Here is a 24,628-nt window from a genome sequence, read left to right as displayed (position 1 = left end):
AACCAATAGAGAGTTATATTGATATGAGTACTCAAGGATCTCTAAATGTAACCATGAAAGAACAACTTATCTGTTATTGGAAAACAGTAGCAGAATGACTCGCCACCTTGTGGTAGAGTTGTTAAGTTCTAATATGTTTGAGGAAACCATCCATATTCACTGCAACTGATCCACCCCATAAAATAAACAAACCTTTTAATAAGGTGAAGGGCAAGCTTTCACATCTTTTTCAGATGCTGCTTTGGAGAACAATTACTACAGATTACCCTAGCTCTTGAGTAAACCTTATCCTGTACAGTGTCACACTGATATGATTAGATATAAGGGTTGATTGTTAGAGAACGCCAACAGGGCACAAAGTTAGGAGGAGAAGCTTAACGGTTAGAACCGTTGGAAGAGAACCAGAAAAGCCAGGCTCAATCCTGCTGAGGCTCCTTGTGATCTTGGGCACAACTCTCTATTGCCTAAGGTACAAACTCCGATTGTGAGCTCTCCAAGAACAGAACAATAGCCCCTGTGCCTGAATGTACACAGCTTTGATAGCTTTCAGGTTTGCAGGTGATATACAAAGCCAGAACGGTACAGTAAAATAGAGAACTGTGTGTGAAAAAAAAAAACAGGAAACTTTTATTTGAAAATAAAAATAATATTTAAAAAAACAGTAATATCAACATAAAAGGCTCTGTGGAGAGGAGTTTTGCTCCATCACAGAATCAACCTCCCACAAAATCTTGGTTTCTGATATGAGACAGTGTATACCTGAGATGCCTAGATGGGGGGGGAGGGGGCTGGAGAGATTTCGATGACACATATATGAGAAAGTGCCTAGATTTACATGTTGGGCTGTGTTGATGTTATGTAAAGAAAAAGTTAATAGACAGTAGAATTTGGTCAACAGTGGACACCAGAAAAGAGATGGGGAGGATCCAGTGGTGTGCTGGAGCTGACTCGACCGGCATCTTGCGAGCTGGTTGTTCTGGGAGTGCGAGCTGGCTTGTCTCTCCTCCCACCCCCCCCCCCCCCCCCCCCCCCCCCCACACACCCAAAATCTGCAGGGTCACAGACTCCCAAGTGCCAGTGCTTTTTTTGTGCCAGTACAGCGTACTGGCACCTTTTTCCCAGGGCTGGCTCACCTGCCCTCAGCTCCCCAACAGCCCTCCTTTCTGTTCCTGCTACCGCCCTGCGTTTAAATCTTTAATTTTACCTCAAGTTGCAGCGGCGGCAGACCGGCAGTAAAAGCAGCAGGCTCGCCTCTAGCCTTCCCTTCCCTCTCAGTGTTCCGCCTTCTTCTGATGTATTTCCTGTTTCCGCAAAGGCGGAATCATTGGACATGGACGGGAGAAGAGGACAGGAGAGACAGGAGAATCGCTGGACATGGAGGGGAGGATAGGGGCAAAGGAGAATCGCTGGACATGGATGGGAGGAGAGGACAGGGGAGAGAGGAGAGCTGCTGGACATGGATGGAGGGGAGGGCAGGAGAAATGCCGGACATGAATGGAGAAGAGATAAGACAGAAAGTAGATGCACATGGATGGAGGAGAGAGGAGAAATGCTGGACATGGATGGAGTGGAGGGCAGGAAGAGAGAAGAAATGTTGGAGGGAAGAAAAGACAGAGGAAGGAGATGCACACGGATGGAGGGGAAGGGAGAGAGGAGAAATGCTGGACATGGATTGAGGGAAGGGAGGGAATACAGAGGAAGTAGAAAGGCTGGACATGAATGGAGGGGAGGGAAGGCAGAGGAGGAGATGCACATGGATTTAGGGGAGAGAGGAGAAATTCTGGAAATGGATGGAGAGAAGGGGAGAGAGCTGAAATGCTGGACATGGATCATGGAGCGGGGAGAGGAATAAAGCTGGACATAGATGGATGAGAGGAAAGAGAGAGGAAGGAGATGCATATGGATGGAGGGGAGGGAGGAGAGAGGAAGTGCAATGAACATGGATGGAGGGGAGGAGAGAGGAGAAATGCTGGACATGGATGGATGAGAGGGAAGAGAGAGGAAGGAGATGCATATGGATGGAGAAGAGGGAAGAAAGAGGAAGGAGATGAATACTGACGGAGAAAACAGGCAAAAGCTGGATCCACTCTATACCTCTTCCAGTCAAGTCCGTGGAGGACCCAGCTTTTACCTATGGATGTAGGGCAAGAAATGAAGAGGAAAGTAAAGAAATAAATGGTAAGGAAGCCCTGGAAACGGAGTTAAGGGAATAGAGAGCAGCAGAATCAGAGACTGGGAACAACATATCAGAAAAACAAAGTCGCCAGACAACAAAGGTAGAAAAAAATCATTTTCATTTTAGTGTTTGGAATATGTCCAATTTGAGAATTTACATCTATTTTATTTTGCACTGGGTATACTGGAGCTGTAACAGCTTACAGAAATTATTTATAATGAAAAAAAAATCACAAGTTATGTTTTTCTCCTATACTGGTATAATATTTTCAATGATACCTGTTCATTTGCGCCACAGCTGGTATAAGAGGTGTGGCTACCATAGGGGCGGAACCATATATGGTGACCCCGCCCATAATGAGTACCAGTACCTTTTTTTCCTACAAAAAAAGCACTGCCCAGCACAAACCTGAAGGCAGCGTCCCTGGTGGTCTAGTGGAATCTGAGTCTACAGGGCAGGAAAGATCCCCAGTCTTTCCTGCCTGCTGCCGGTGTTTACCCTCCTGCAGCCACATTGCTCTTTAATAATGGCTGCTGAGACTTCCAGGGGTGACCTCGCGAAACTTTTGCTGAAGTCTTGCGAGGCAGTCCTTGTAAGTCTCGGCAGCCATTTTAAAGAAGATGCGGCAGGAGGAGGGTCAGCACCGGCAGCGGGCAGGAAAGACTGAGGATCTTTCCTGCCCCGAAGAAATCACTAGACCGGAGGAAGTGACATCACCCACGAAGATGGCGGTCTAGCGCTTTCGCTCCGGCTCATCGCAGCATAAAGAGCACGAGGTCTCCCGACAGGGGCAACGCCGCTGTAGATTTTTGAGTCCCGGAGATAGCTAAAAAGCGGGTGTATCGAGATACGATGAGCACGCAAGCGGAACTAAGCCAATTTGGCTTTAAAAGCGGAACATCGGCGAACCGCGAGGCAGGAGCAGGCGACCCTCCCCCACGCGCTGGGAAAACAACGGACGAGGCAGCCCAAAACAGCCCATGCCTCTTCGGGGAGGAACCGGAGCCGTCGGCGGTGGACCCCCTAGCGGAGTTGAAAGAATGGCTGCAAGAGATTCGAACGGATGTAAAAGCGGTCCAGGCGGAATTGGAGACGCTGGGATCCGACCTCCGGGGTGAAATTAGAGATCTAGGAGGTCGCGTGGAAGAGGTGGAACCCGGATCGAAGAACATTCGGAGGAGCTTGGGGCCCTGGACCGGGCGGTCGCAGATGTTCGTCTGGGCCAGCAACAACTGTCAGACGAGCTGGAGGATCTGGAGAATAGAAGCCGACGGCACAATTTACGCTTCAGGGGCATACCTGAAACCCCGGAATACACTGACTGTGAAGTCGTGGTTCAGAAAGTGGTGAGCGCCATTTTGGAAGAAGCGGGAACCCCGTTGGAGGCTGAGGGAGTAGGCCTAGAGCGCTCTCACAGGTCCTTGGGCCCAGCGAGAAACAATCTACCCTGTGATATTATTGCCTGCTTTCAAGACTACAAGCTGAAAGAGCGGGTGCTCCAGGCAGCAAGACGCCTCCAAAGTTTCAAATGGGACACATACCCAATAGAAATCTACCAGGATTTGGCGGCTGCCACCTTAAAACGCCGAGCGGAGCTGAAACCAGTTACAGGCGGATGCAGGAACTGGGTATCCGATACCGCTGGAAACACCCTTTTGCTCTAGTATTTACAAAGATGGACGGATGCATCAGGTGAGATCACTGGCTGAAACTTGAGCAGTGCTACCAGAGGCACAGCAGGAAGCTCCCGCAGAGACCCTTGGGAGAGTCAGCAAGAACAAGACTCAGACGCCCCACTCGAAATGGCAGCGTGTGGGCAAAGGACACAAGCGCTTACAACGTCAGCAATCTGCTGGTCACCTTACATGACTGCGGGTAAAGGGGGCCAATGATATTCTAATGTATGTCGGGGGGAGACCCGACATTTGTTCAGAGGTAACAGCCTTTTAGATCTTGTCAGTTAAGTTCATAATGGTTTTTATAATTGTTGACGGGAGACCTGTAATGAAGTTATAAAGCTATAATACTGCGGTGAAGGGGGAGGGGAGACAATTCCTCCACTAGATTCTTCTTCATACATGAGGGAGGATCAAGGTGCAGTTGGGGGGAGGAGGGTGGGGGGGAGGGGGGGAACATTTGGAGGGGGGTTACAGGGTAGGGGTTTTGATTAGCAGTGTGGCATGGGTGGATACAAAAGATACAAATGTGCAGGGGTGGGCTCTAGGCGCCTGAAGATGATGAAGGGATGCAAGATATAACACTGGCACTCCTGAATGTCAGAGGCTTAAATGTGCCTATGAAGCGGCAGCTTCTGTTTAGGGAGCTGACTCGCTTAAAAATAGACATAACCCTGATACAGGAGACCCATTTAAAGAAGCAATATGAGGGGTTGTGCAAACATCGCCAGTACCCACATATTTTCTATGCATCAAAAACGTTGGGCTCTAAAAGCAAGGGGGTCATGGTGGCACTCAATGATTCTCGCCCATGGCAGTTTCAAAAGATCATTAGGGACAAAGGTGGTCGTTTTCTCTTGATAACTATGCAACTGGGGACACAAAAATACACTATACTGAATGTATATGGGCCCAACGAAGACCATGGGGAATTTTTTCGGCACCTAGACTGGGTACTGTTGACACACGGGGAGGGGAATTTACTAGTAGGTGGTGATTTTAACATTACCCCTGATCCACAGTTGGACAATTCCTCTCCATCAGTAAAATATGCCCGCCAGGGACGAGAGGCACTCCAAACGTTTTTGGCCAGATGGCACTTGGGGGATACCTGGAGGCAGGCCCACCCCACCCAACGAGATTACACATATTTTTCCTCGGTCCACAACTCGTTTTCCCGTATTGATTTTTGGCTGGGGGATACGACTGTCACGGGAAACATTAGGGACCAGCGCATTGAGCCACGTACGTGGTCGGACCATAGTCCGGTAATTCTTGTGCTGAGGACTTCAGAGAGGCGACGGACTGCTCCACAGTGGAGGTTGGATGATGCGTTGCTGGCTGAGGTGACTCAGGTGCTCCAATTTGAAAGGCTTATAAAATATTTCCAATTTAATGACAACGGGGAGGTCTCACCAGGGGTGCTCTGGGAGGGCTTTAAGGCAGTCATGAGGGGCCACTTTATTGCGTTAAAAGTTCATATCCCAGGGGCGTAGCCACGGGTGGGCCCGGGTGGGCCTGGGCCCACCCAATTTGGGGTCAGGCCCGCCCAGCAGCACAGCGATACCATTCCCCCGTGGCGTGCCGCAACTTTTATCCCCATCTTCCCTCACCCTCGCAGGCCCGCCCAGCAGCGATTTCGATCGCAGGCAGCTCCTTCGGCTCGCACACGCTGCCTGCCAGCTGGGCTGGCCGCTCAAATCTCCTTGCAGCTACTAGCAGCGCTAACCCGGAAGCCTCTCCTCTGAGCTCCCTTCTACCAAGCTCTGGCAACAGCATCCTTGAGCCATCGACAGCTAAGCATGTGTGGGGTGCTGGCATCAGTGGCTTAGGGTCATTGCTGCTGCCTGCCAAGCTTGGTAAAAGAGAGTTCTGGCCACCTTCAGAGAAAGTCTTCAGCTGACTGAGCTTGAGGATCCTCATTAGCTAAAGTATTTATATTTTGAGGTGGAGGTAGGGCGGAGCAGAGAAACTTTTGTGCCCACCCACTTTGGGCTCAGGCCCACCCAAACTGGCTGTCTGGCTACGCCACTGTCATATCCACAGGGAAAAAACCCAGGCAGAGGAAACTGGACGTAGGAGACTAGCGCAGGTGGAGAAATTAATTAGCAGACAGGGCTCGGGAGTCCCTGCACAAAATCTACTAGACCAAGCTCATAAACTTAAACAAGAGATTCGAGAGCTTCAGTTGGCAGACATCTCAGAGCCAGTCACATTTTGAGTTTGGCAATAAAACCAGTAGACTCTTAGCACATAAATTAAAACAACAGGCACTCAGAACGCAAGTTCTCTGTTTAAAAGATGAGAAAGGTGATTGTATCACAGACCCGGGGTCCATACAAACAATCTTTAAGCATTATTATGAGAAACTTTATACCCCGGACATTAATCCAGAGGAGGGGGAGATTACTGCTTTTTTAGATCGGGTTCATCTGCCAACTCTTACGGAGAGCGCACAAGCCAGGCTTTCCAGGCCAATTGAGCTAGAGGAGGTAATACATGCTATTAAAGAGCTGGCGCCCAGCAAGGCCCCGGGTCCCGACGGGTTTACTAACAAGTTCTACAAAACCTTTGGATCTCTTGTGGCCCCTGTGCTGCGGAGGGTATTTAATGACCTAGGCAAGAGAGGTTCTCTGCCAGAGACTTGGCATCTAGCGAATATTATAGTTTTGCCCAAACCAGGCAGGGATCCCCAACTGAGCAGCTCTTATAGGCCCATCTCCCTATTGGGGGTAGACTATAAAATTTTCACTTCTATATTGGCAGCTCGCTTGCAGCAGTACCTCCTACAGTTAATTCACGAAGACCAGGCGGGCTTTGTACGGGAGCGTCAGACGTTTGATAATATCCGCCGGACACTTCATCTCATTCAGTACGCCAATCTCAAGAAACTCCCACTTTGTATAATCTCCCTGGATGCAGAAAAGGCATTCGACAGGGTGCATTGGCCATTTTTATTTGCAACCTTGAAGAGGGCGGGTATTTCAGGGGACTATCTACACTGGCTAATCTTGTTGTATAGGGCACCCGCAGCATCGGTTAGAGTTAATGGGAGCCAGTCATCCACGTTCCTACTGGGACAAGGAACACGACAGGGCTGTGCCCTGTCGCCTCTCCTCTTTGCCCTGGCGGTGGAACCATTAGCAGCATACATTAGATCACACCCGGATATCAAGGGACTGAGGTTGGGACCAATAGAGACTCGGATTCTGTTGTTTGCTGATGATATTCTTCTCACACTATCAGACCCCGTTAAGTCACTTCCAATTATAGGGGCGGCCCTGCGGGATTATGGCTGGGTGGCTGGATTTAAAGTCAACATGGAAAAGTCAGAGGCCTTAAATATTACTATACCAGCAGATCAAGTGGAGGAGATGCAAGCTCACCTTCCCTATCGATGGGTGCCTAAATCAATTAAATAGCTAGGAGTAAATATAACGAAACGGTGGGAGGGCCTCTATGAGGCCAACTTCCCGGCAAAAATACGGGAGCTTTTTTTGGAGCTGGATAAATGGGAGGGCTTAACAATTTCGTGGATGGGGCGGATCAGTGCGGTTAAAATGATTTTACTGCCTAAAATATTATATTTATTTATAGCGTTACCTATCCCGTTGTCTGAAAAATTTTTCAGAGGCCTGCAGCGGACAGTTTTCTCCTTCATTTGGAAGCGGAAGCCACCACGGGTGCGTAGGTCAGTAATGCATCAGCCACGGACACATGGAGGGATGGGAGTGCCTTCATTTTTGCTTTATTATAGAGCGGCCCAACTCCGCATACTAGCTGAGTGGCATAATGGGAAGGTGAAGGCTTGGAAAGTTATGGAGCAGTCCTGGTGCGAGTCCCATCCGCTGAAAGCTATACCCTGGTTACCAGATAGGGAGCTAAAAGAGATAATAAAGGTGCCCCCCCCCCCACTTGTGGGGGGGGCCACTTACCACATGGAGTAAAATTCGCACTAGCTTTTTTCGTGGGCGCACTTTTTTCCTACATATGATGATTAGATACGCACCAGGATTCGGCCCGGGAGCCTCAGACCACTGTTTTAAGAAGTGGGAGCAGAGGGGACTGTGGGAGTTGGGTCAGATGTGGGAAGATGGGAAACTTCTTACTTTTGAGGAAGTGCAGGAGGAATATGGGATTCCTGCCTCCAACGCCTTTCAGTTCCGCCAATTAAGAGATTTTATTTTGCGACGTACAAAAGAAGAGCTGTGCTTAGAGGAGACACAATTAGAGCGGGCACTGGCTGGAGGAGGAGGAAAAGGAGGGATATCTAGATTGTATCAAGCACTCTTACTACAGTCACAGCCCATCCTGCACTATACACAAAAGTGGGAAATATTATTGGGAGTATCTTATGAATACCATATGTGGGAAAGGGTGTTTACATCTTTGCTTAAAGTGTCCATCTCTAATGCATTGGTAGAAAATGGCTATAAAATATTATACTGTTGGTATTACACACCGCAGAGACTAGCTAAGATGTTTAAGGGAGGGTCCGCTCTCTGCTGGCGTCAATGTGGTATGGAGGGTGACATGGTCCATATCTGGTGGGCTTGCCCACAGGCTCAACAGTATTGGACAAGGGTTCTGAAATTGATTGCGAGTATCACAAAAATTGTTTTTCCCATGAAAATGGACCATTGCTTGTTACACATAAGACTTCAGGGCAGTAAAAAATATGCACACCAACTGGCCACTCAGATATTGGTGGCCAGCAAATTGGTGCTGGCGGCGGCATGGAAACAGCAGACTCTGCCGGGACTGAAGTCGATTCTGCGAAAATTGGACTATATTCAGCTGATGTCCAAGTTGACTGCGATGCGTTTGGGTCGCTTGCTGCTGTATCACCGTATTTGGGACCCATACACGGAGTGGTTGGCACGACCGGACTCTACCCTGACAATTTAGTAGGGGGGAGGGAGGGAGGGGAGGAGGGATGGTGGGTAAGGGGGACATAAACAGTTGGTTAAAGATACATTGAAGATGTTACATTGCTATGTTGGAGGGTGTCCGACTGTGTATTTGTATTTATGGTTGTATGTTGGAGCTTTATTCAATAAAAACTGGAAAAAAAAAAAAAAATCACTAGACCACCAGGGACACTGCCTTCAGGTATGCGCTGGGAGTGGGACCCTTCGGCTCGGGGGAGCGGGGAGGAGGTCTGCAATAGGTAGGTGAGGTGGGGTGGGGAGGATACTGTAAAAAAAAATGTAATTTTTTAAAATGCCGCCAACTTGTACATAGGGATGTACACAGAGGAAGTATAATAAGGGAATAACGTTTCATAGGTAGAGTAGTAATTTGAAAAAATCGTAATCAGTGTGCCATTTGGAGGGACTGGTTACAGGGATACCTAACCCTGCTATAGGTGCAGAGATTTTTTTTTCTCCTGGTAAAGGGCTTCTAAAACAGGCATCATGTTATGGGAATCAGGTGCTCAACATTCAAAGTTTCTATTTATTTACTTATTTATGGCATTTTACCCAACATTAAACATGAATTAGATTGGAACCTGGGAGCATTTCTTTTTTCCCCCCATAGAGAGTAATGCATTGCCCCCCCCCCCCCCCCCCCCGGCTCTCTCCCCGGGTATAGCCAGCTCTGCAATTTGTGGGGGGGGGGGGGGGGGGGGGGGGCACAGAGGTGGACCGGGCAGAAAGCCTGTTGTTAAAAATTTACCAGCACACCACTGAGAGGATCTCAAGATGTTGGTGGTGCTAGACACAGAGGAGTGAAGCTCTGCATTGTGGTGGAAGAGGCGCTCGTGACCCAGTTTCCCCATTTGGGAAAAAGAAAGAGAAAGTGCCATCCAATGAACTTAGCTATATCATTTTATGAAGCATGTTTAACACATGGAAGAGCGTTCTTATAAAACTGCATATAAAGAACAGGCACAGATAAGTAGATACACACACGCACATTTACAGCTTCTGTGAGAGAGGATTTGTGCACAAGTTCATGCTGGTCGCAGTTGCCTATTTTATAAAGATGGATAGGCCGAATGTTGCGCTTAAACAACAGACACCATTTTTGATACATCAGAAAAGCTCCCTGTCATGAAATCACACCCATAAAGCAGCGTTCCATTATCATTTAAAAATCTTGCTCTCATTCCATGGTGGTTGATCCTGCTGTGTGGGTAACAGGGGTGAGTATCACATATATATTTCTAGGGTAATGATCAGTGCTTTTTTTTTATATTTATGTATTTATTTATTTGTTGCATTTGTATCCCACATTTTCCCACCTATTTGCAGGCTCAATGTGGCTGTCACGTTTGTGACTGCTTTCCATGTGGGTGCTCTCCTTGCCTTCTGGTAGCCAGAACTGGTGGCTGCTATGGACTGTTTTCTGCTGTCTTCCATGTTCCAGACTTCAGCGAGTCCGGTCCGGATTTTCCGGGTTGCCAGACTTGCTCTGCTGGTTTGTCCTTGAACAGCAACCTTACTTGGCTGGTGATGACTGCAGCTGTGGGTCAGCTGCTGATGGGCTTATTAGCTTCTGTGAGCCTTGCTTGCCTTGCTTGATATCAAAGGTCATCCATGAGTTCCTGTTGGTTTGTTGGAGTTCTTGCTCTGAAAGTTTCCTGTGTGTTGGACCCTGCCTGTTCCTACTACTACTACTTAGCATTTCAATAGCGCTGCCAGGGTTACGCAGCGCTGTACAAGTTTAACATGGGGAAGGACCGTCCCTGCTCGAAAGAGCTTACAATCTAAAGGTTACAAACTATGTAGTCAGTGTAGGTATCATGAGTGGGGAAGGTGGTTATGCGCCAAAAGCAAGTGAGAAGAGATGGGCTTTGAGTAAGGACTTGAAGATGGGCAGGGACTTTGGACCTGGACTTTGACTTGCTTGCTTCCTGTGCCTTTGACCCTTTGCCTGGACCTGGACTTTGCTTTCCGCCTGCCTAAAGACTCTGGTTAGTTTATGGATTACCTGTGTTTGCTGCCTGCCCTTTTGACCTTGCTGTGCTACTGGATAATGTTTACTGTCTACTATTAAAGCCTCTTCTAGTTATATTCTGTGGTTCCTGCCTGTTGTGTTCAGCACTGCTTTTTGCTTGGGTGATTTGCCTGCTGCTCCTCGGCAGTGGCCCAAGGGCTCACGAACCTAGTTCCTGCTTTGAGAATGTGACAGTGACTTACAATTTTTCCGTCATGACTTATGCCATTTCAGAATACAGATACAATTGGTAATACATATAGAATATGGATGATATAATGAACAGTCAGGTAACACATATTTAACATGGATTATATATAATTGGTATCACATATTGAACGTGGATTACATAATGAAATTAGACAATACGATATAGGGAGAAAATAATCCGATTATTAAATAAATGATGGTGAATTATGGTTCCAATTATGAGTCATTATGGTATGTCATGTTAAAGACATATGTCTTCAATGCCTTACGGAAGAAAAAAAAAGGTACCGGTACTCATTATGGATGGGGTCACCATATATGGCTCCGCCCATATGGTAGCCACACCCCTTATACCAACCACGGCGCATATGAATAGCTTAATAGAATTAATCGGGTGAACCAATGAAGAGGTGGGTGCTGGGTACATTACTATGTCTAAGTATCAGCAATGAGCACCGCTGAGGTCACCAATATATCATGAAGATGAAATATTAAAGAAGATAAGCGATTTTGATATTTGGTTTTCTGTAAATCTATCTACTGAAGAATTATTGGATACCTATGATATGAGAGCATATAAACAGGTATCACTGAAAATACTATACCAGTATATGAGAAAATATAACTTGTGATTTTTTTTCATTATAAATAATTTCTGTAAACTGTTACAGCTCCAGTATACCCAGTGCAAAAAAAAGACAACAGGTGTAAATTCTCAAATTAAACATATTCCAAACACTAAAATGAAAATAAAATGATTTTTTCTATCTTTGTTGTCTGGTGACTTTGTTTTTCTATCCATATTGGTCCCAGTCTCTGATTCTGCTGCTCTCTATCTGTTCCCTTAACTCCGTTTCCAGGGCTTCCTTTCCATTTATTTCTTTACTTTCCTCCTTTCTTCTTCATGTCTTGCCCTACATCCATAAGTAAAAGCTGGGTCCTCCTCCATGGAACTGAATGGAGGAGGTATAACGTGGATCCAGCTTTTGCCTATTTTCTCCATCCATGTGCAGTTTTTCTCCTACTTTCCCTCATCTCCATCCATGTGCATCTTCTTCTTTTCTATTTCTTCTCCTCCATCCATGTCCAGCATGTTTCCTCTTTCCCCTGCTCTCCCCTCCCACCCATGTCCAGCAATTCTCCTCTGCCCCCTGTCATCCCCTACCATCCATGTCCAGCGATTCTTCTCTCCCCCTTGTCCTCCCCTGCTATACATGTCCAGCGATTCTCCCTCCCGCACCCATCCTCCTTCTCCCGCTGCCTGCCTGCCTGTCTGCTTGAGAGTCCAGGCCTCCAGCATAAGCCAGTGCAGTGATTAAGAGAGGTTGCCGGCGTGAGGGCCTTCCCTCTGCGAGTCCCATCTACTTTGTTTCAACTTTCTGTTTCTGCACAGGCGGGACTCGCAGAGGTTCGGGCCCCGACGCTGGCAGCCTCTCTCAGTAGCCGCACCGTGCTGCCAAGTCGCTAAAGAAAAGGAGGGTCGAGGGGAAGAGGGGAGCGAGGGGAAGGGTGCAGGCCAGCTGCAGGACTCACAGTGGCGTAACTAGTATATCTGACACCCGGTGCAGATCATTTTTAACACCCCCTCCTCTATATGAAAATATTATTTTTAGTAATAATCCACAAGTCACACAACAAGGGTGTACCTAGGAAAGACAGCATCTTAAACATTGCAGTGAGCACTAGAACATCAATACACCCATTGTAAAACTAAACAAGACAGTAGTAAAAATAATCCTGCCAAATGAAAACCACATAGAACACAAATATGTAACCACAAACTAAAATAGAAATATGTAGACAACACCACAGAAACAGTGATGCATGTCCCCTAGTACTGTGCAAAATATAAAAATAGCAAATGTAAATTTGAAAAAACTGACAAATACCAATCACCACTTTAGAAATTAACAAATAGAAATAAAACAAAAAATAGAAAATAAGATAATACCATTTTATTGGACTAATACATTTTTCAATTAGCTTTCAGAGGCCAAAACCTCCTTCCTCAGGTCAGTACAGTATACTGCTGTAACGGTCCTGTCCTGACCTAAGGATGGAGGTTTGGTCTCTGAAAGTTAGTCAAAGATGTATTAAAATTAGTCCAACAAAAGATCACCTTATTTTCATTTTCTATTTTTCTACCTTTGTTGTCTCTGGTTTCTGCTTTCCTCGTCTTCTCTTCACTTTCTCCCTTCCATCTAGCATCTGCTCTCTTTCTCTCTCCCTTTCATCCAGCGTCTGTCTGCTTTCTCTGCCCCTTCCATCCTGTGTCTGCCCTCTCTTCCATCCTGTGTCTGCCCTTCACCCCTTTCCATATGTGTCTGCCAGCTTTCTCTGCCCCTTCCATCCACTATCTGCCCTTCACCCCTTTCCATATGTGTCTGCCAGCTTTCTCTGCCCCTTCCAGCCACTGTCTGCCCTCTCTTCCACCCTGTGTCTGCCCTTCACCCCTTTCCATATGTGTCTGCCAGCTTTCTCTGCCCCTTCCATCCACTGTCTGCCCTCTCTTCCATCCTGTGTCTGCCCTTCACCCCTTTCCATATGTGTCTGCCAGCTTTCTCTGCCCCTTCCATCCTCTGTCTGCCCTCTCTTCCATCCTGTGTCTGCCCTTCACCCCTTTCCATATGTGTCTGCCAGCTTTCTCTGCCCCTTCCATCCACTGTCTGTCCTCTCTTCCATCCTGTGTCTGCCCTTCACCCCTTTCCATAGTGTCTGCCAGCTTTCTCTGCCCCTTCCATCCACTGTCTGCCCTCTCTTCCATCCTGTGTCTGCCCTTCACCCCTTTCCATATGTGTCTGCCAGCTTTCTCTGCCCCTTCCATCCACTGTCTGCCCTCTCTTCCATCCTGTGTCTGCCCTTCACCCCTTTCCATATGTGTCTGCCAGCTTTCTCTGCCCCTTCCATCCACTGTCTGCCCTCTCTTCCATCCTGTGTCTGCCCTTCACCCCCTTTCCATATGTGTCTGCCAGCTTTCTCTGCCCCTTCCATCCACTGTCTGCCCTCTCTTCCATCCTGTGTCTGCCCTTCAACCCCTTTCCATATGTGTCTGCCAGCTTTCTCTGCCCCTTCCATCCACTGTCTGTCCTCTCTTCCATCCTGTGTCTGCCCTTCACCCCTTTCCATATGTGTCTGCCACCTTTCTCTGCCCCTTCCATCCCCTGTCCTGCCCTCTCTTCCATCCTGTGTCTGCCCTTCACCCCTTTCCATATGTGTCTGCCAGCTTTCTCTGCCCCTTCCATCCACTGTCTGCCCTCTCTTCCCTCCTCTGTCTGCCCTTCACCCCTTTCCATATGTGTCTGCCAGCTTTCTCTGCCCCTTCCATCCACTGTCTGCCCTCTCTTCCATCCTGTGTCTGCCCTTCACCCCTTTCCATATGTGTCTGCCAGCTTTCTCTGCCCCTTCCATCCACTGTCTGTCCTCTCTTCCATCCTGTGTCTGCCCTTCACCCCTTTCCATATGTGTCTGCCAGCTTTCTCTGCCCCTTCCATCCACTGTCTGCCCTCTCTTCCTTCCTGTGTCTGCCCTTCACCCCTTTCCATATGTGTCTGCCAGCTTTCTCTGCCCCTTCCATCCACTGTCTGCCCTCTCTTCCATCCTGTGTCTGCCCTTCACCCCCTTTCCATATGTGTCTGCCAGCTTTCTCTGCCCCTTCCATCCACTGTCTGCCCTCTCTTCCATCCTGTGTCTGCCCTTCACCCCTTTCCATATGTGTCTGCCAGCTTTCTCTGCCCCTTCCATCCACTGTCTGCCCTCTCTCCATCCTGTGTCTGCCCTTCACCCCTTTCCATATGTGTCTGCCAGCTTTCTCTGCCCCTTCCATCCACTGTCTGCCCTCTCTTCCATCCTGTGTCCTGCCCTTCACCCCCTTTCCATATGTGTCTGCCAGCTTTCTCTGCCCCTTCCATCCACTGTCTGCCCTCTCTTCCATCCTGTGTCTGCCCTTCACCCCTTTCCATATGTGTCTGCCAGCTTTCTCTGCCCCTTCCATCCACTGTCTGCCCTCTCTTCCATCCTGTGTCTGCCCTTCACCCCTTTCCATATGTGTCTGCCAGCTTTCTCTGCCCCTTCCATCCACTGTCTGCCCTCTCTTCCATCCTGTGTCTGCCCTTCCCCCCTTTCCATATGTGTCTGCCAGCTTTCTCTGCCCCTTCCATCCACTGTCTGCCCTCTCTTCCATCCTGTGTCTGCCCTTCACCCCTTTCCATATGTGTCTGCCAGCTTTCTCTGCCCCTTCCATCCACTGTCTGCCCTCTCTTCCATCCTGTGTCTGCCCTTCACCCCTTTCCATATGTGTCTGCCAGCTTTCTCTGCCCCTTCCATCCACTGTCTGCCCTCTCTTCCATCCTGTGTCTGCCCTTCACCCCTTTCCATATGTGTCTGCCAGCTTTCTCTGCCCCTTCCATCCACTGTCTGTCCTCTCTTCCATCCTGTGTCTGCCCTTCACCCCTTTCCATATGTGTCTGCCAGCTTTCTCTGCCCCTTCCATCCACTGTCTGCCCTCTCTTCCATCCTGTGTCTGCCCTTCACCCCTTTCCATATGTGTCTGCCAGCTTTCTCTGCCCCTTCCATCCACTGTCTGCCCTCTCTTCCATCCTGTGTCTGCCCTTCACCCCTTTCCATATGTGTCTGCCAGCTTTCTCTGCCCCTTCCATCCACTGTCTGCCCTCTCTTCCATCCTGTGTCTGCCCTTCACCCCTTTCCATATGTGTCTGCCAGCTTTCTCTGCCCCTTCCATCCACTGCCTGCCTTTTCTTTTCCTTCTATCCAGTCTGTCTCCCTCTCTCCTTTTTTACATGATGCATTCCAGTATCTCCCTCTCTTTCCATTTTTTCACTCCTCTCTCTTTTCCCCATCCAGATCCATCTTCAGTTTATCTCCTGTCTATTTGACTTTTTTCTATCCATGTCCACTCTCATTATCTCTCCTATCTATAACCTATCTGTGTTCCTGTCCCTATTCCCCCCATATTCAGCATTTGCTCTCTGTGTTCCCGTCCCTGTTTCCCCCTTGTTCAGCATCTGCCCTCTATGTCCCTTTACCATGTTCATCACCCTTCTTTCTCCCTCTCTCCTGCACTCCCACCCCAAGGCCAGTATCTCTCTCTCCTCTTCTCCCCTCCCTCATAGTACTGCATCTCGTTCTTCCCCTCACCAGATCCAGCTTTTTCCCAGTCTCCTCTCACTCATGTGTCCCACATTTCTATCCCCTCCCCCTCTCCCTTCCCTCTGATCTGGCATCACTCTCACTCCTTTCTCCCCCCCCCCCCCCCCCCGAATCGCTTTCTTTCCTCTCTCCACTACCCTTTCCCCTTGGGTCTGGCATCCCTCTTTCCACCCCCTCTTCCCTTAGATCTGGCATCACATCACATCCTCCTCTCTCCACCACTCTTTACCTTTGGTCTGGCTGGCATCACTCTCCCTCCCTCCTTCCTCCTTATCCCCCCCCCCCCTCCCCGACTAGTGCAGTATCGCTCTCCCCCTCCTCACTCCACACCCACTCCACTCTTGCATTCTCCAAGCTTCAAGGCCCGCCAGCAGTGTCTCAGTGATGAAAGTGCTGCCTTTGGCCTGCCCCGGAAGCCTCCTCTATACAACTTCCCGCATAGGTAAGACATTGTACAGAGAATGCTTCCGGGGCTAGCCGACGGCAGCGAATATATTGCTGATGCTGCCGGAGGCCTCAAAGTTTAAAGAACAGCAGAGTGGGGCGAACGAGGAGAGGGGAGAGCGATACCTAGTCGGGGGGGGGGGGGGGGGGGGGAGACAGGACACCCATGCAGAACCGCACCAGTTGGGGGTGGAGCTGGAGTGAAGACGTCCATGGCAGCACCGCATCAATCGAGAATTGTACGTTTGGGAAGCTTGCCAGGTGCCCTTGGCCTGGATTGGCCGCTGTCATGCACAGGATGCTGGGCTCGATGAACCCTTGGTCTTTTCCAAGTGTGGCATTACTTATGTACTTATAAGACATCCATAGCAGCACCTACTAACGACCTGCAGGCCGCCCCACCCTTGGTACACCACTGAGGACTCACCGGGGAAAAAAAAAGGTGTCAGTATGCAGTACTGGTGCGTACTGGCAAAAAAAAAGCCCTGGTAATGATCACTCCTGTTCCCTAAGCTCTAGGTGTCCCTACTGATAATAAATATGGTCCCTTACAGATTCTGGGAAAATAACAGCTTATTGTTCACACCAATATTAACAGCAGATCAGCCAGGGGCAGGGAAATTCCTGGTGTACCAGAATTTTGCTCACCTGGTTTAAGCTAAATCTAAATCCTGAGACTGTTTTACTAGGTTTGACTGACAAAATAGTTCCTGTATAACAAGTCTACTACTATCTTTACTGACCAGTCTAAAAGCTAATTCTCTAATGCGCTAACCTTTATGGTTAAAAAGAAGCTAAAAGGATAGGCTGCTAAGGTTAGGACACTAAAATAAGCGTGGATGTTATTCAAAAATACCATCTTGGAAGCCCAGACCAGTTGCATTCCACGTATTTGCAAAGCTGGAAAGAAGAGAAAACAACAACCAGCATGGTTAAAAGGTGAAGTAAAAGAGGCCATTACAGTCAAAAGATTGTCCTTCAAAGAATGGAAAAAGGATCAAAATGAAGAAAATAAGAAGCAACATAAGCACTGGCAAGTCAGATGTAAAGCATTAATAAAGAAGGCTAAAAGAGAATATGAAGAGAAACTTGTCGCAAAGGCTAAAACTTACAGTAACAACGTTTTCAGGTACATCAGAAGAAGAAAGCCGTGGGACCGTTAGATCACGAAGGAGCAAAGGGGGCACTCAGGGAGGATTATGCTGTAGCGGAAGAACTGAATGAATTCTTTGCTCCGGTCTTTACGGAAGAAGATGTAAGAGATCTGCCTGTGCCAGAAACAGTTTTCAAGGGTGATGTTGCTGAGGAACTGAAAGAAATCTCGGTGAACCTGAAAGATGTACTGAGCCAAGCTGACAAATTAAAGAGTAGTAATGGACCGGATGGCATACATCTAAGGGTACTCAAAGAATTCAAGCATAAAATTGCTGATCTGCTGTTAGTAATATGTAACCTGTCGTTAAAATCATCCATAGTACCTGATGATTGGAGGGTGGCCAATGAGATGTCTATTTTTAAAAAGGTTTCCAGGAGTGATCCAGGAAATTACAGACCAGTAAGCCTGATATTGGTGCCAGGCAAAATAGTGGAAACCATTATAAAGAATAAAATTAGAGAACACATAGACAAACATGGTTTAATGGCACAGAGTCAGCATGGGTTCAGCCGAGGAAAGTCTTGCCTCACCAATTGCTTCATTTCTTTGAAGGCATGAATAAACATGTGGATAAAGGTGAGCCGGTTGATGTAGTGTATCTAGATTTTCAGAAGGCTTTTGATGAAGTTCCTCATGAGAGACTCCTGAGAAAATTAAAGAGTCATGAGATAGCAGGAAACCGGCCAAAGAGTCGGTTGGGCCGCTGGACGAAAATGGTGTTAAAGGGGCGATCAAGGAGGACAAAGCCGTAGCGGAGAAATTAAATGAATTCTTTGCTTCGGTCTTCACCGAGGAGGATTTGGGGGGGACACCGGTGCCGGAAAGAATATTTGAAGCGGGGGAGTCGGAGAAACTAAACAAATTCTCTGTAACCTTGGAGGATGTAATGGGTCAGTTCAGCAAGCTGAAGAGTAGTAAATCACTGGGACCTGATGGTATTCATCCCAGAGTATTAATAGAACTAAAGAATGAACTTGCGGAGCTACTGTTAGAAATATGCAATCTGTCCCTAAAATCGAGTGTAGTACCGGAAGACTGGAGGGTAGCCAATGTTACTCCGATTTTTAAGAAGGGTTCCAGAGGAGATCCGGGAAATTATAGACCGGTGAGTCTGACGTCGGTGCCGGGCAAGATGGTGGAGGCTATTATTAAGAATAAAATTGCAGAGCATATACAAAAACATGGACTGATGAGACAAAGTCAGCACGGATTTAGTGAAGGGAAGTCTTGCCTCACCAATCTAATGCATTTTTTTGAGGGGGTAAGCAAACGTGGACAATGGGGAGCCGGTTGATATTGTATATCTGGATTTTCAGAAGGCGTTTGACAAGTGCCGCACGAAAGACTCCTGAAGAAATTGCAGAGCCATGGAATCGGAGGTAGGGTATTACTATGGATTAAGAACTGGTTGAAAGATAGGAAGCAGAGAGTAGGATTGCGTGGCCAGTATTCTCAGTGGAGGAGGGTAGTTAGTGGGGGTCCCGCAGGGGTCTGTGCTGGGTCCGTTGCTTTTTAATGTATTTATAAATGACCTAGAGATGGGAATAACTAGTGAGGTAATTAAATTCGCCGATGACACAAAATTATTCAGGGTCGTCAAGTCGCAGGAGGAATGTGAACGATTACAGGAGGACCTTGCGAGACTGGGAGAATGGGCGTGCAAGTGGCAGATGAAGTTCAATGTTGACAAGTGCAAAGTGATGCATGTGGGTAAGAGGAACCTGAATTATAGCTACGTCTTGCAAGGTTCCGCGTTAGGAGTTACGGATCAAGAAAGGGATCTGGGTGTCGTCGTCGATGATACGCTGAAACCTTCTGCTCAGTGTGCTGCTGCGGCTAGGAAAGCGAATAGAATGTTGGGTGTTATTAGGAAGGGTATGGAGTCCAGGTGTGCGGATGTTATAATGCCGTTGTATCGCTCCATGGTGCGACCGCACCTGGAGTATTGTGTTCAGTACTGGTCTCCGTATCTCAAAAAGATATAGTAGAATTGGAAAAGGTACAGCGAAGGGCGACGAAAATGATAGTGGGGATGGGACGACTTTCCTATGAAGAGAGGCTGAGAAGGCTAGGGCTTTTCAGCTTGGAGAAGAGACGGCTGAGGGGAGATATGATAGAAGTGTATAAAATAATGAGTGGAATGGATCGGGTGGATGTGAAGCGACTGTTCACGCTATCCAAAAATACTAGGACTAGAGGGCATGAGTTGAAGCTACAGTGTGGTAAATTTAAAACGAATCGGAGAAACTTTTTCTTCACCCAACGTGTAATTAGACTCTGGAATTCGTTGCCGGAGAACGTGGTACGGGCGGTTAGCTTGACGGAGTTTAAAAAGGGGTTAGATAGATTCCTAAAGGACAAGTCCATAGACCGCTATTAAATGGACTTGGAAAAATTCCCCATTTTTAGGTATAACTTGTCTGGAATGTTTTTACGTTTGGGGAGCGTGCCAGGTGCCCTTGACCTGGATTGGCCACTGTCGGTGACAGGATGCTGGGCTAGATGGACCTTTGGTCTTTCCCAGTATGGCACTACTTATGTACTTATGTACTTATGTACTTATGTGGACAAGGAATTGGTTATTGAACAGAAAACAGAGGGTAGGTTAAATGATCATTTCTCTCAATGGAGGAGGGTGAACAGTGGAGTGCCACAGGGATCATTACTGGGAATGGTGTTATTTAACATATTTATAAATGGTATGGAAATCAGGACGACGAGTGAGGTGATTAAATTTGCAGATGACACAAAAACTATTCAAGGTTGTTAAAACACTTGCGGACTGTGAAATACTGCAGGAAGCCCTTAGGAAATTGGAAGACTGGGCATCCCAATGGCAACTGAAATTTAATGTGGACAAATGCAAGGTGATGTACATTGGAAAGAATAATCCAAATCACAGTTACCTCATGCTAGGGTCCACCTTGGGGGTCAGGACTCAAGAAAAATATCTAGGTGTCGTTGTAGATAATACGCTGAAATTTTCTGCTCTCTGTGCCGTGGCAAAAAAAGCAAACAAAATGCTAGGAATTATTAGGAAAGGGATGGTAAATAAGACCAAAAATACTATAATGACTCTGTATTGCTTCATGATGCGTCTCACCTTGAGTATTGTGTTCGGTTCTGGTCACCGTATCTCAAAAAGATATATTGGAATAGAAAAGGTTCAAAGAAGAGCGACCAAAATGATAAAGGGGAAGAACAAATCATAAAGAAACTTCAAACCGCTCAAAACACAGCAGCCAGGCATATATTTGAAAAACGCAGTTTGAAAGCGCCAAACCCCTCCAAGAAAACTACACTGGCTCCCAATCAAAGAACGTATTGCTTTCAAATCTGCACCCTGGTTCACAAAATTATTTATGGTGAAGCCCCGGGATACATGACAGACCTCATAGACCTGCCAACCAGAAACACAACAAGATCAACACGAACATACCTAAATCTCCACTACCCAAGTTGCAAAGGTCTCAAATACAAATCAACTTATGCATCCAGCTTTCCTACCTAAGCGCACAACTATGGAACGCACTGCCAAAAATCGTAAAATCAACATATGACCACCTAAATTTCCGGAAATCACTAAAAGCAAACCCATTCAAAAAGGAATACCTCACCGATCCAACATAAAAGACTGAATACCTACAACACAATGAAACCAAAGATCGGAATGGACATAACTTAACTCTTCCTCCCTAAGATCCCCTAATGAGTCTCTCACACATGAACCTTATTCTATCACAATATCACCTTGTATTTGTTCATACCGGAATTGGCGAAAGCTGATACGGTATTATGTAAGCCACATTGAGCCTGCAAATAGGTGGGAAAATGTGGGATACAAATGTAACAAACAAACAAACTCCTCTCGTATGAGGAAAGGCTATAGAGATTAGACCTCTTCAGCTTGGAAAAGAAAAGGATGAGGGGAGAAATGATTGACGTCTACAAAATCCTGAGTGATGTAGAATGAGTAGAAGCAAATCGATTTTCTACTCGTTTCAAAAGTACAAAGACTAGGGGACACTCGAGGAAGTTACATGGAAATACTTTTAAAACAAATAGGAGGAGGTATTTTTTCACTCCATGAATAGTTAAGCCATCAGGTCCCAAACTGCGTGACGTGGCACCCTGATGCGCTCCAGTGAACTCTCTGGGCTGCCATGGCAAATCCCAACCTCCCTATCGCCATCACCCAAACTGCTACTCAGACAGCAGTGGCGGCAAAACAAGAAAAAAAACAAAACAAGCAGCACAGGGCTGCAGCAGCCTTCAAAGCATGGCTTAGACTGAAAGCCCACCTCTTTAACATTGCTTTTGACTCGTAACCACTTGTAACCACTCGCTTCCACCTACCCTCCTCTCTTCCTTCCCGTTCACATAATTGATTTGATTTGCTTACTTTATTATTTTTTGTCTATTAGATTGTAAGCTCTTTGAGCAGGGACTGTCTTTCTTCTATGTTTGTGCAGCGCTGCGTATGCCTTGTAGCGCTATAGAAATGCTAAATAATAGTAGTAGTAGTAGTCAGTTCTGCCAGTCCTCTGCCCCAGGAACTTCAAAAAGGCGGTAAATAAATCCTATTAAATAAATAAATTATGGTCTACGGGATCATTATAGTGTACCCTCACTTACTGTAACTCATTTAGTGGTAACAAGTAATTTACCCTTGGTACGCTGCTTATTTGCTTAATTTTTAAACTAATTTTTATGTGTTATGCTTGTATATAAGATTGCATTGCTTTTTCTGTCTTACTTTGAGATGTGCACAGTAGTCAAGTTGGCAGAATAAAAGAGTTTTAAATTAACTATTTGGAACTATGTTCTTTCTTGAGAAGCTCAAGTACATAAGTACATAAGTAGTGCCATACTGGGAAAGACCAAAGGTCCATCTAGCCCAGCATCCTGTCACCGACAGTGGCCAATCCAGGTCAAGGGCACCTGGCACGCTCCCCAAACGTAAAAACATTCCAGACAAGTTATACCTAAAAATGCGGAATTTTTTCCAAGTCCATTTAATAGCGGTCTATGGACTTGTCCTTTAGGAATCTATCTAACCCCTTTTTAAACTCCGTCAAGCTAACCGCCCGTACCACGTTCTCCGGCAACGAATTCCAGAGTCTAATTACACGTTGGGTGAAGAAAAAGTTTCTCCGATTCGTTTTAAATTTACCACACTGTAGCTTCAACTCATGCCCTCTAGTCCTAGTATTTTTGGATAGCTGTGAACAGTCGCTTCACATCCACCCGATCCATTCCACTCATTATTTTATACACTTCTATCATATCTCCCCTCAGCCGTCTCTTCTCCAAGCTGAAAAGCCCTAGCCTTCTCAGCCTCTCTTCATAGGAAAGTCGTCCCATCCCCACTATCAGTTGCGTCGCCCTTCGCTGTACCTTTTCCAATTCTACTATATCTTTTTTGAGATACGGAGACCAGTACTGAACACAATACTCCAGGTGCGGTCGCACCATGGAGCGATACAACGGCATTATAACATCCGCACACCTGGACTCCATACCCTTCCTAATAACACCCAACAGAGGCAGAAAAGTCAACGTTGCTACCAGGATGCGAGCCAAAAGTAATGCTACAAAAAGCGTTCAAAAAAACTTTGTGATCTGAATAAAGGTTACCTTCAAAAGCTAATCAAAAAAGTGTATTAAGTTAGTCCAATAAAAAAAGTATCATCTTATTTTCTTTTCTATTTATTATCTTTCAAAGTGGACTGACATGGCTACCACACCATTTTACTAAAGAAAACTTTGAAAGCTACACCAAGAACAAGAAAATTAGCATCTCTCTGATAAATATCTTACCTCAGCCACACAACGCAGGTAGTTCCCTTGCAGATAGTAACCCTGTTTAGCAGGAAAGTCATCAGTACTCCACACCTGATCTGAATAGTTATCATGTTCTTCCATGATATATTTCCCTGACATTGAGACTGGGGGAAGATTAAGGCTGGCCGATGGTGGAATTGCTGATGTATCAGTAGATGAGACTTTTGAAGTAAATCGTAATCTGTGATTTGGCAGTTCAAATGTAAACCTGGTTTGTGCACCTAGAGGAGAGAGAAGAAATGTATGTAACTGGAAACAACACTAGCCCGCTATATTTCTCCATATTAATCACTGCATTAAAAAATTCACAAACTTAATAAATTACATTTTCAAAAAGGGAGTGCATATGGAATCGTGGAGAGGTATTTTCAAAAGAACGTCCAAGTCAGACTTGGGACATCCTGCTCATAATGCCTCAAAAAAAAAAAAAACATCCATCTCACAGCCATTTTTGAACAGGAAAAACATTGTGATTTCCTCATCGAAAATAGGTGAGAAGCATCTTGCGCTCAAAAACATCCAAAATGAACAGCCATTTTCCAAAATGAAATGTCCAAAATATGAACGCCAAAAAAAAGCAGGGTTGAAAAATCTGTCTGGCATCCTTTCTAAAAAATGGCCACACAAACATCCCTGCAGAACAGAACAAATCCCACCTTAATTCCATTATATGATATTGTGAGCCCTCCAGGAACAGATAACAACCTACTGTACCTAAAGATCCACCACTTCAGTAGCCATCAGTAGGTGTCTTATAAATTCAGGCACGGTATGTACTTCTATGTTCCAGGAAGGTTCACACATTTGTACAGAAACAAGAGAGTTAAAGGGGGTCTGGACAGATTCCTGAAGGAAAAGTCCATTGATCGTTATTAAATTTTGGGGTTTTGCCAGGTTCTTGTGGCCTGGATTGGCCGCTGTCGGAGACAGAGTGCTGGGCTTGATGAACCTTTGGTCTTTTCCCAGCGTGGCAGTGCTTATGTACTTATGAGTTACAGCTGGGTTCTGTTGTGT

At 46.6% G+C, this 24,628-nt stretch overlaps 1 protein-coding gene across 1 annotated transcript in view; it reads right to left on the bottom strand.

Moving 5' to 3' along the window:
* KIAA1109 (KIAA1109 ortholog) overlaps nucleotides 1-24,628 on the bottom strand; it is a 452,391-nt gene that overhangs the window by 139,474 nt on the left and 288,289 nt on the right. Inside the window, 1 exon segment of the mRNA XM_030191772.1 lies at nucleotides 23,591-23,835. Within this exon segment, the coding sequence (XP_030047632.1) occupies nucleotides 23,591-23,835 (245 nt within the window).

The sequence above is a fragment of the Microcaecilia unicolor genome, chromosome 2 (genome assembly GCF_901765095.1).
Source record: "Microcaecilia unicolor chromosome 2, aMicUni1.1, whole genome shotgun sequence".
NCBI lineage: Eukaryota > Metazoa > Chordata > Amphibia > Gymnophiona > Siphonopidae > Microcaecilia > Microcaecilia unicolor.
The sequence above is the reverse complement of the archived record's forward strand: the minus strand, read 5'-3'. Positions and strand labels throughout refer to the sequence as shown.